The 12,694-nt window shown below is 39.8% G+C and overlaps 1 gene segment (V, D, J or C); it reads left to right on the top strand.

Moving 5' to 3' along the window:
* Positions 1 to 824: 824 nt before the first annotated feature.
* Positions 825 to 11,165, top strand: LOC147303257 (Ig kappa-b4 chain C region-like). The segment is given in 4 exon segments: positions 825 to 836; positions 3,109 to 3,252; positions 9,312 to 9,393; positions 10,650 to 11,165. Coding segments are annotated over 4 exon segments (564 nt in total).
* Positions 11,166 to 12,694: the final 1,529 nt, after the last annotated feature.

The following is a 12,694-nucleotide window of genomic DNA, read 5'->3' as shown; positions in this document are numbered from 1 at the left end:
CTTTTGTCATATGGTTGATCGATGGATCAGATTTTATTTTTTACAATATTGCACGTGTTAACATTTTTTATACGTAGGATTAAAATGAGTAAACAATATGGAAAAATTAAAATAAAGGCTGTGTAATTTTACTAAAGAATGATTCATCAGCTGTCAGAATTACACAGGGAGTGAATGATTTGTTGAGTTTGTTTGTTTCAGAGTCAGAGAGCCGTGTCTCTCTACAGTCAGAGGTTTTTCTACAGCGACTCTGTCATGGTTGGCTGTGTGGCAGGCAAGCAGAAGTGGTGGACCCAAAATTGCAGGACTCTTGGAGATGGGAATAAACTGAAAACGCAGCTTTATTGCTGGAGGAATGACTCACGAAATAAAACTTACAAAAACAAAACTCTAAACCAAGGTGCTGGAGGACAGGACATTACAAACACACAGCAAGTTGAGGGTACGACGCGACACTGACACAGAGAAACACAGGGCTTAAATACACAGATGGCGGTAATCAAGGGATGAGAGACAGGAGGGGAACACACCTGGGAGAAATCACAGCTGACGAGACAGGGGAAACGTAAACTGAGCACACTCACATACGACACAGACCTTCACAATAAAACAGGAAACTCAGACACATGGAACCAGACAAGACGTTGAACTAAACAGACAGATTCACAAACAGACGGGGTGACACCATAGACAGACAGATACAGACACAGACTCAGAGGCAGACCGAATATAACACGTAGAACTCAAACAATAATAATAATCATGATAATAAATTGGAAAATGATAATAATAAACTTAAAGCGCTGGGTCACCGACCCAGGACCATGACAGACTCAGTGAGTTTGTAAGATAAGATAAGATAAGATAAGATAGAACTTTATTAATCCCTCGGGTGGGTTCCTCTGGGAAATTCGACTTCCAAAAAGCACAGCAACGACCGAAGTTACAGTTACAGAATTGTTATATATATATATATATACACACACACACACACACACACACACACACACACACACACACATATATAAATACAGAGACAAATATAAATACAGAGACAAATATAAATAAAATATACAAAGGGGATAAATAGAATAAATAGGAATAAAAAATAAAATACAAGTGAATTGCACATTTCAAGTATGGAGTCTATTGCACCGTTGACTATTAACAAAAGTATTGCACAAAAGGTATTGTACAGTGAGGTGAAGAGGCACTACAGCTTAGTTGTTCCCCCCTCCTTTGTCCTCCTGTTTCCCCTCCCTCTCCCCTCCAGAGAGGAGTTAAACAGTCTGATGGCGTGTGGGACAAAGGAGTTTTTAAGTCTGTTAGTTCTTGTCTTGGGGAGAAGCAACCTGTCACTGAACAGACTCTTCTGGTTGTTAATGGCCGTGTGCAGAGGATGCCCAGCATTGTTCATAATGTCCAGCAGTTTCTTTAATGTCCTTTTCTCTGCCACTGTCACCAGAGTGTCCAGCTTCATGCCGACCACAGAGCTAGCCCTCCTGATCAGTTTCTCCAGCCTGGATGAGTCCTTCTTTGCTGTGCTGCTCCCCCAGCACACCACAGCATAGAAAAGTACTCCAGCAACCACCGACTGGTAAAACATCCTCAGGAGCTTCCTGCAGATGTTAAAAGACCTCAGCCTCCTGAGGAAGTACAGTCGGCTTTGGGCTTTTTTATACAGGTGCTCTGTGTTGCATGACCAGTCCAGTTTATTGTCCACCCACAGCCCGAGGTACTTGTACTTGTTGACCACCTCCACCTCCTCCCCCTCTATCTGAACCGGCAGTGGACCTTCTCTGGACCTCCCGAAGTCCACAACCAGTTCCTTAGTCTTTGAGGTGTTGAGTTGCAGGTGGTTTGTGTGACTCCATGCGACAAAGTTCCTCACCAGACTTCTGTACTCCTCTTCCTGATCATCCCAGATACACCCCATGATGGCCGTGTCATCTGCAAACTTCTGAATATGGCATAATTCAGAGTTGTAGCAGAAGTCAGAGGTGTACAGGGTGAAGAGAAGAGGGGACAGCACAGTTCCCTGTGGTGCTCCTGTGCTGCTGACCACAGTGTCAGACGTGATGTCCTTCAGCCTGACGTACTGTGGTCTGTCGGTCTGTATCACTGTGGTGGACTTTTGGTGGAGGAACCAGACTGGAATTTGGATGTAAGTTTATACCCTTTGTTTGCTTCAATTGTTGACTGTTGGGTGGTCATTTAGGGCAGCACGGTGGCACGGTGGTTAGCACTGTTGCCGCACAGCAAGAAGGTCCTGAGTTCACTTCCACCATCAGGCCGGGGTCTTTCTGTGTGGAATTTGCATGTTCTCCCCATGTCTGCGTGGGTTCCCTCCGGGTACTCCGGCGTCCTCCCACCGTCCAAAGACATGCAGCTTGTGGGGATAGGTTAATTGGATAATCCAAATTGCCATTAGGTGTGAATGTGAGTGCGAATGGTTGTCTGTCCCTGTGTGTTGGCCCTGCGACAGACTGGCGACCTGTCCAGGGTGTACCCCGCCTCTCGCCCTATGACAGCTGGGATTGGCTCCAGCGCCCCCCGCGACCCTGAAAAGGATAAGCGGAAGCGAATGGATGGGTGACAGAAATTTACGTCTAAATTTATGTTTGAAATTTTTACCTACTTCCTGTCAATAAAACAGTTCCTTCAATGATTTTTTTCTCTATGTTCTTCACAGTAAGTTGTGGTTAAACACAATTTTACTTGAATAAAAATTCTTCAAATAAAATTAAACAGACTAAACTTAAAGACATATTCAGATTAAAGTTAAATGTATAGTAAATATCTCTGTTTATCAAGTAAATAGTTTTAGTGATTAATTATTTTTCTAAACTCATGTAACACTTAAAATCATGTGTGTGTTGCATTTTTGTGACTTTGACACTGGTTTGTAAAATGTTGCACTTTTTTCCTTCTGTATGTGGTTTGGACATATTTCTGTGCTGTTATTTCTGTGCTGAGAGGTTTTTTAAAGGGAAGTGAAACAATGTGTGAGTGACTGTTGGAGCAGAAAAACATCTGACAGAAACTACCTGTTACCCGTTCTCTAAGCTAATTGGTGTCTCCTAGGTGATGTCTGTCCCACCCTGACAGTGCTCGAGTAAGGAGCTGGAGCAGGGGAATGCCACACTCACATGTCTGGCCAACAAGGGCTTCTCCTCAGGCTGGAGTCTGTCCTGGATCGTTGACGGCCGCAGATGCAGCGGCATTGGTCTGCCTGCAGACCAGTGGGAGAAGGTGGGCTCTGTGACCTGTGAGGCCACGAGGGGCTCCGATACTCCACTCTCAACTTTCCCACATTCCCAAATAACATGCATAAATGTCCCTGGATCTGAGCTACATTTCCAGCATATATTATTGGGACTGATTCCCATTCTATAAAGTTTAGAAGGAGTGAAGTACCATGCATCTATTAATTTGTACTGAGTAAATTTACCCCTGGCCTCTCTTATATATTTATCAGAGAATGACAAAATTCTACACCAATCTTCTTTACAAATTACACGACTGAAATATCTCTGCCGCGCTCACGCTCACAGGTGCTCACACACACAAACTACACCCTTTTTGGCTCCTACCTCAAAGCACACTGTGCGCTGTCGATCTTACGTGCTGCACAATAATATTCAATATTTAGTATTTACTGTTATATTTTGTCTGTTTTGTTGGTTTTTGTTTTTTGCCCTTTATCACCGTTCCTCTTCCCCGCTGTTTTTCTTTCCCTACCTCTCTCTTTCTCCCTTTTCTTTCCCCCAGTCATGTCTGTGCAGCAAGTGAAAATAAAATAAAATAAATAATAAAAACAAAGGTCAATCAAATGGACCAATACTGTAAGGCTGGGATGGTCCATTTGGTAAAGTAAATCTGTTGGGCATCTTTCTTTGCCTTTAGACAATAATTCTGATGGCAAAAGAATCAAACGGGACAGGCGCAAAAAAAAAATATATATATATCTCTGCCATATAGTCCTCAAGTTTTCACATATCTCTGTTTTTAGATTGTTAGACATAAACACATAAGCATAATATCCTCTAATTTGGGTTTTAATAATATTCATAAATAATTCATACCTGAAGGTACATGCTTAAAATTGAATGCAGTAATGGATCTAGAGTGACATGATGCTGATAGTGGCGTGCCTTCCAATTTGTACCAATTTATCTTGTAACCTGACAACCTTGAAAATGACTCAACGCATGCGAGTAGCGCTTGTAGAGACTGGATGGGATCCGTTAATACTGCTAAGATGTCGTCAGCATATAGAAATAACTTGTGCTCCATACCCCCTGCGTGAATACCTCTGATACCCCTGTTAGCTCGAATAGCTAAGGCCAGTGGTTCCAGAAATATCATGAAGAGCAGCGGGGACAAAGAACACCCCTGCTGGGTCCTGCGAGTGAGATGGAAAAACTCTGACACCAATCCATTTGTCAAAACTGCTGCCCTTGGACTTGAATATACAGTTTTGACCCAGTTACAAAATCCAGGCCCAAACCTAAACCTTGCAAGGGTTGTCATAAGGAAGCCCCGTTCTACCCGGTCAAAAGCCTTCTCGACATCAAGCGAGAAGGCCGCAACCGGGGCTAGCTTGAAATAATAATAGAAGTCTTCTAATGTTATCACCTGAAGACCTATTCTTAATAAAACCAACCTGATCACCATTGATGATATCTGGTAATATTTGATCTAAGTGGAAGGCCAAAACCTTTGTCAAAATTTTGCAATCAACTCCTAAAAGGCTTACTGGCTGGTAATTTGCTGGGTCTGATACAAGGGCGTAGATTTGGCATGGATGGAAGGGACATGTCCCCACCAATATCCAGCGATTATTGAATTGTCCCCACCAATAATTTGATCTCTTCGAGTAAAGAAAAACAAACCCGATAGAAAGAATGTAATGTTGTTACGTATGTTGCTAAATAGACTTTGATGAACAGGTATTACAAAGGGGTTATATATAAAATGAAAAAAATACCTGTTTCTCAAGTATCTTTGTAACTGTGTTATTTTACTTACATTATAATGAATCAGCTTCCTTTTGTCCACTTAAATTATGTTTACAGAACTATTTTTGCATTTACTGCAATTTCAGCATCTTGGCCAGATTACTCTTAAAAGAGACATTTTTAAAGTCAACAAGAATTTTTTGAACTGCATAAATAAAGGATACATAAAAGTCACTGCCAAAAACTGAATGCAGCTTCTACCTTGTTACAGGAATGTTGTTTGTTGCTAAAGATGACTTGATATCATTCATGAGGGATACATTTGACTTATGTTTCACATATTATAGACCAACAAGTTATTTATAGCAGTTTAAATACAAGCAATCACTTTTTGGCAAATACCAGAAGTCAGTTTTTGGCAGACAGTTACTTCTAGACACAACACCGGGTCCTCAGGTGGACGCAGTCTTTGAATTTGGACACCCCCGGCCTGTTTCCAGACAGACAATAATAGTGGTGACATTTAACTTTAACGAGAGGAGAAGGCATGTGTTTGGCTCCTTCACATAGTGGACATTGAGTTGTTGTGTGGGGCACCAGTAGTCCATGTCTGTTGCTGTAACAGTAGTTCATGTTTAGAAAATCCCAGCTCACTGATTTGATCGGGGCAACAGTGCCTAAAACGTTGCGTCATTTTGCTGAGAGATCTTTTACTTTGCGATAATCTTAGATGAGTAGTTTTATGGACAAAAACCAGCAGGTCATTCAGTGTTCCCTTAGTGCTGTTGTGGAAGTTTCCCATTAAATAAAGCCTGCAGACGAGCGGTGAGCGGTAGCTAACATTCTATAATCCAAACACACAAAGAACAGACAACCAAGTTTGATGAAGTCCCTGCATGACCGCGGGGCAGACGGTCAGCAGAGTCTCCCTGAGCCCAGCATGGCTCTCAGTTAAATACCTTCTCCAGGAACAAAAGGCAGTACACAGCTGTTTCGCACCTTAAGGTTCACACTCCCTTGCTGCCTCCCAAAGAGACAAAAGATTCTTCCTGTGGAGTGTCTGCTTCCCCCAACTTCCTTACTAGACCCCCACCATTTGTCTTACTGTATGAGTGTGAGACTTGTTAAAATCTAGTGGCGCCAAGGCATCATACAATAAAATAATGTGATTAATACATAAGTAAAAGAAATTCCTATACAGTGCTAATGTATAAGAGACGTTATATGGCTGAAATAACTAAAGTCTAAAATACTTAGTCATTTGTTTAATAGTAATTTAACATTATATAATTCACATATAAAACTATGAATTGTAATTTTAAATGGTTTAAAAGCATGCAGAATAGGATATGTAGGCAAGTATATTTCTCCTTTTTTTATGAAGAAGCAAAGACAAAAAGGAGAAAAAAAGAAACGGGGCAGAGTTCGGTGGTTGAATTATTCGTCCCCACCAATGCCAAAACCAAAACTCCGCCCTTGCTCTGATATATCCCTATCCTTTTTAGGAATAAGAGAGATTAGTGCATCATTAAATGTACTCGGTAAGGAGCTTATTTTTAGTGCCTCAAGGTAAACTTTATGCAAGACTGGAGCTAAAATATCAATATATTTCTTATAGTACTCAATCGGGAAGCCATCCAAGCCTGGCGATTTCCCATTTTTCATTGATGAGATGGCAGCTCTGACCTCTTCTTCAGTTATAGGCACATCCAGTCTTGTTCTTTGTTCATTTTGTTATCTTTTTGTTCAAATACTAAGAAATGACAAAAGAAGATTATTTCATGGAAGAAGATACATCTATCCTGTGTCCCTTGGAATATTCCACACTGTTCTGTAGATACTGCTGCTTATGTGCTGTTCTTCTTCCACCTCTGCCGTTATCTTCAGTGAACTGTATCAGTCTCTGCAGTATCTTCCAGCTGCAGCAGTCACTTCAGTTTCTGTTCAGTCTGACTGAGGGAGGTTTTTGTACGACTGTTTTTCACTGTGTGAACACCCACTGACTGTTAGGATAGTGCTGACTCTGACAGTAATAAACTGCTGCATCTTCAGCCTGGACTCCACTGATGGTCAGAGTGAAGTCAGAGTTTGATCCACTGCCTTTAAAACGATCTGGAATCCCTGAATATCGAGTGCTAGCACGATAAATGAGCAGTTTAGGAACTCCTCCATCTTTCTGTTGGTACCAGGATAAAAAGTCGTTGTTATAAACATTCTGACTGGTCGTACACTTGATGCTCACAGATCCTCCCACAGCAGAGCTCACTGCTCCAGGCTGAGTCACTGTGATCTGTCCTCTGGACTCTGAGGACACGGAGACAAAAACATAAAGCAGCTTCATGGTTTTGTGGGCTTCATTTCAGAGGGACAGATGTTGATAGAGGAGAGGAGTTTGATTCTCTGGACTTTACCTGTGAAGCAGCAGCAGAGGAGAGTCCAGATGAGGACGCAGATCAAAGTCATGTTTTTGATGAGGAGGATTTCTGTGGCTTCTGTTGTGATGAAGGACAGCTGTCAGTCATCCAGTGTTCAACTCTCAGGACTATAAACTCTCCCAGAGCACTGGAGCATGGTGCTGCTGATGCAAAGTGCCTCTCTATGGAAATCATCTGACTGACACAATGAAATCCTTCGTGCTTTTTCTGTCTGAATTAATGATGTCTTTTCTGTTTTTGCTTAGTTTCCTATTAATTGATATTAAAAATTACTCAAAATTTAATTTGCAGTTTATGGTTTACAGTTACAGTTAATGTGTAACCTGCCCCTTACCCTGGGGCACCTGGGTAAAGCTCCAGCCTCTCCAGAATCCTGTCAGATAAGATCACAGATTGAAATAGAAAGTGTGACATCATCAATATTTTTATAACTTTCATTTGATGCTTTTTTTTATATATAAATTTGTTGGCCCAACAGCTAATTTAGGAAATTATATAGGTGACTCATAACTGAATGATCAGTCATTCAGTGTTTAACAGAACGGCTTATTCATTTATTAATGTCAATAGTAAATGATCAACTGTAATGAATATTATCCGTAGTGTCCATCTTTACACAAGGTCACTCTTCTGAAAAGAAAAACAAATCATCATCAAGAGAACTAAAACCATGAATAACAATAATCAAGAAATATAAATTAAACACAGAACACTTGGTCACAGACCAATGAAAGCTATTTTGATTGAAAACATATATTATGTTGTTTAATTTATAATGACGCAGAGTTGGTAAAAGAGGAAGAATTTATAGATTATCTGGGATGAAGAATAGTTGAGTTCTTTAAAATAAATAACACAAAAACATCTGCCTTCATTGAATGAAAGCATTGAATTAATACAAATATTTATATTTTTATTGAGATGTTGAAAACAGAAAAGCTTTTGGAGAATTTCACCAGCCATTTGTACAGTACTGCACTTAAAACAACACAGAAGAGCTACTGATTGAAGGTGTTAACTACAATTTCAAATGGAAACAGAGGATAGCTGGATTCTGAAATAAACACTGGATGCTGGGAAATGGTGCAAAGTAATTGAATGACTGTCTACTACAAACCATTTCATGGGGAAACAAAATTATCTTTGTAACTCATCTTGGAATAATGAGGAAACAAAGTATTTTGAGTTCAAGAGGTGAGCTTGCATGTATCAGCATGAGGTCCAGGAAATCATCAATCAGCTGACAAACTAAATCAAACATAGAGAAAAAAACTTTATTACTGTCAAGTTACACTCAAGAACTGGAAGACTGGATTAGACTTTGCCAGTAAAACATTTAAAAGGTCAAAAACAGTTAAAAGATGAACTTTTTTCAGCATGACTGGAAGAGAAAATTAAAAGGAGAAAAACTGATCTGACGCAAATCACAACATCTGTCAAAGATGGTGGAGACAAAGTTATGGCACTGATGGTTTTGGCTGTAAGTGTAGCTGGGCCACTAGTATTTACTGATAATGTTACTGCTGATAGAGGTAGCATGTCACAATCTGGGAGGCAGATCGTCTGGAGGAGGATTTGGACCCAAACACAAGCACGGACGACAGCGTAGCTGTGAGCAAGTTTATTAACAATGAAAGACAAAATATAAACCAGAGCAGAGCATTCGGTGGGCCTTGAAGGTCTGCACTTCAGTCACATCCTAGTTCTTTGAGTCAGATTCCACTGTGTTGGTGTACACAGTAAAACTGTGAAAATGTGTCCTTGTCCAAAAACTATATTTAAACTAATGTTGTACGATGTTATTATGATGGTATTTGAAGAAGTCATATCAGCTGAGTCATGGCTGCTGTGCAAACAGTGAATGATTTAGTTGAGTTTGTTTGTTTCAGAGTCAGAGAGCCGTGTCTCTCTACAGTCAGAGGTTTTTGTACGGCGCCTCAATGAGTTTGTATCACTGTGGTGGACTTTTGGTGGAGGAACCAGACTGGAATTTGGAAGTAAGTCGAACTTAAACCTCTTTTATTTTATCAGATTTCTTTCTTGTGGTTATCTTGACTTTTCTGTTCAGTGTGCCAGAAAACAAAAATCATTAAAATAGTTTTTAGATCAATTTTCATGAAGACACAAAGTTAGCTTCAGAATAAATGTTAAAATCAATATTAACAAATAATATAAAACATCAGAGTTGACTTGAGGATTTATTGAGATATATATATGTCTGGTTAACTCTTGAGAGCTTTTGGTTTTAATTTAGTCTGTTAGAGTCAGAGAGCCGTGTCTCTCTACAGTCAGAGGTTTTTGTGCAGCGGCTCAGTGAGTTTGTATCACTGTGGTGGACTTTTGGTGGAGGAACCAGACTGAATGTTGGAAGTAAGATTATAATGTTTTTAAAGAAACTACATCGAGGTTTAAATGTTAGCTTTATAACAATGAAGTATTCATGTAGAGGTAATATTATAACCATTATACACTGGAGGCTGACTCCATCAGCTTTATTTTGATTTTATGTCGACATTTCTGACATAAAGACGATGCATTGTGTAAATAATATAAACTGTCATCAGCCTGTGATTATTTTCTAGTTTGAAATCACAGTCACTGTTTCTAAGATGAATTAAATGTAACTGTCCTCAAGTTAAACAGAGTGAAGATAAAGATTTCTGGTCTTTTACTTAGTCAGTAAAAATGTAGAATTTGCTTAGAAATCATAAAAGCACTACAATAAATGACTGAAACTCACATGAGGTAAGTAGAAAACTTGTGTATTATACAGAACGGAGGTTTTTGAAGCTCAACATCTTGTATAATTGTTGCCATATCTGCTTCTTTTATTGCCAGAAGTTAAAGATGGGCATTTGACAGTGTGCAGCACGTCTGGTGTTTCTGTTGTAGCAGATATCATTTCAAATGTCATTAAAATCATGTAAGCAGTAAAAGAAATTAATCCACATCATTCAAGTTTCTTATCTCCAACAAGTGATGTGTTATAGATAACTGATGAATTTGAAGCTAAAATAGTTTTGTAAATGTTTCCACATCTGCTTCTTTTATTTCCAGTGTAGTTTGAACATATTTCAGCTCAAACTGTGTGATGATTCTCTCTGTGCTGATATGCATGAGAGGTTTCTTAAAGGGAAGTGAAACAATGTGTGAGTGAATGACTGGTGGAGCAGAAAAAACACCTGACAGAAACTTCTTAACGGAGAAAATCAAATTGTGGTTCCTGTCCTCTAAGCTGATTGGTGTTTCCTAGGTGATGCCCGCCCCGCCCTGAAGGTGCTGGGTCCCTCCAGTGAGGAGCTGAAACAGGGGAAGGCCACGCTCATGTGTGTGGCCAACAAGGGCTTCCCCTCAGACTGGAGTCTGTCCTGGAAGGTGGATGGCAGTGGCAGCATCAGCTGGGAGGAGAGCAGGAGCCCCGTGGTGCAGGAGAACGACGGCCTCTACAGCTGGAGCAGCACCCTGAGGCTCCCTGCAGACCACTGGATGAAGGTGGGCTCTGTGACCTGTGAGGCCACCCAGGGCTCCCAGACTCTGGTCTCAGAGCCACTGATGAGAGACCAGTGTTCCCAGTCCTGAACTATATGTGACTTTTATGCTAGTCTTACTTTCACACTGCTTTTTTTTTTTTTCCAATTCCTTCTCTCATTTTTCATTGCTTTGTTTAAAGTTTAAAGTTTGTTTAAAGTTTTAAAGAATAAAAAAATATCTATATTAAATAAGAATCGAGTGTTTGTCTTACTTTTGTGGTGATGTCAATATTAAACTCTAAATAATGATTTCCAGGGTTCTAATTGGAAGCCAGTGTGCTATCTGTAGTCAATATGAGTCAGTAGAATTAAGCCACTTTCAATACATGAAGCAAAGTTTATGTTAAAGAGTAAGTGCGAAGGGGAATTGAGAGACACTGCCATTACTAAGCAGGATATTAAAGACATTACATATATGCAAATTCATTGCATGCTGTGTAATGAAATGTTTCAGCATGTTGCAGTTTGTTGTATGAAACACTGACTGCACAGGTGGAGCAGAAAAGCGCTGTACAAGAATGAGTCTATTCTCGTGATCAGTGTTGGGGTAGGTATTTTAAGAAGTCATTTAATATACAGAGTTTTTTTGTCAAAAGTATTCAGTACGTTATTTTGCTGTTTTTTTTTCTGTAAAATCACCTGAAACACAACATGTCATAACTGTCATTTAACAATATGAACTTGTAGGCTACAGTCTCTCACACCAACATAAATCCCTATCCTAATGACGACACACATATTTTCTTTCTCTTGGCATTTAGGTATATGAATACCTGTCAAGGGTCCTTGACATACAGGTCTCCGACTCGGAGGACAAAAATTAATGTCCTGTGTCTTAGGAGGGCAGGATTGCTTTGCTTTTTCTTTATACGATGCTTCGCAGTATTAGTTTTGCCTAACAACCTGTTTTTGACTCCTAAATTGTCATTAATGCAACCGCTCTACATAACAGTCAGTGTAACTGATTATAAATCTTTTATTCATGAACCTACACATTACGCTTTATTTACTAGGTGTATGTATTTTAACAGAGCAAGAGGTGGACCACACGTTTGAAGAGCTGCTGGTCTTTATAACTGGGGCTGACTTACTTCCACCACTGGGGTCCTGCAACATAGACTTTTATGATCAGGAGTCGGGGATACGCATCGATGTGCAGCTTATCCCTGTATCTTCCGAGACGTGTTGCATACGAGGATCAATTTAAAGATCTTATGAACACTGCATTAAAAGGATTCCTGGGATTTGGAAAGCTGTAGCTGCATTTACATGAACTGATGCTGGAAAGCTGTGGTTGAAACCTGTGGCCTTTTGGGAGGAAGTTGTGTTATTCTAAGTGTTCTGAAATGGGATTGCTCCTGGGCTTCTTCAAAATTGTACATTTTAAAAGTGTTTAGTATAAAAGTTGTTTGTTTTTACAAATGTGACTGTATATAGTTGTATTTATAGTCCCGTTAAGACAGGTGGGGTATGCATGCAACAAGCCATGCACCAAAAAGTGATGCTCAGAAAATGCTTCAAGTATTGGAAGGAAAATAACAATTCATCTACAAATGTTCTTTTGAAAGGTTGTTGTGCAGTCATGTTTAAGTATTCGGTTATAATATACTGCATAGTTTCTTGTTGCTGCGTTGTGTTTGTGTTGTTGTTTTAAATGTGCAATAGCTGCCTAACAAACTTTGAACTGAAAGACGCTGACTTTTGTAAAATAAAAGTATTGTAATGTCAATTCTCATGGTGTCTCTTTATCAATTAAAGTTGAGGCTCA

This window comes from Aulonocara sp. 'chitande type north' Nkhata Bay, linkage group LG22, assembly GCF_057382095.1.
Source record: "Aulonocara sp. 'chitande type north' Nkhata Bay isolate Kocher_YH1m ecotype deep benthic linkage group LG22, A_spYH_male_GT1.1, whole genome shotgun sequence".
Taxonomy (NCBI): Eukaryota; Metazoa; Chordata; class Actinopteri; order Cichliformes; family Cichlidae; genus Aulonocara; species Aulonocara sp. 'chitande type north' Nkhata Bay.
The sequence above is the reverse complement of the archived record's forward strand: the minus strand, read 5'-3'. Positions and strand labels throughout refer to the sequence as shown.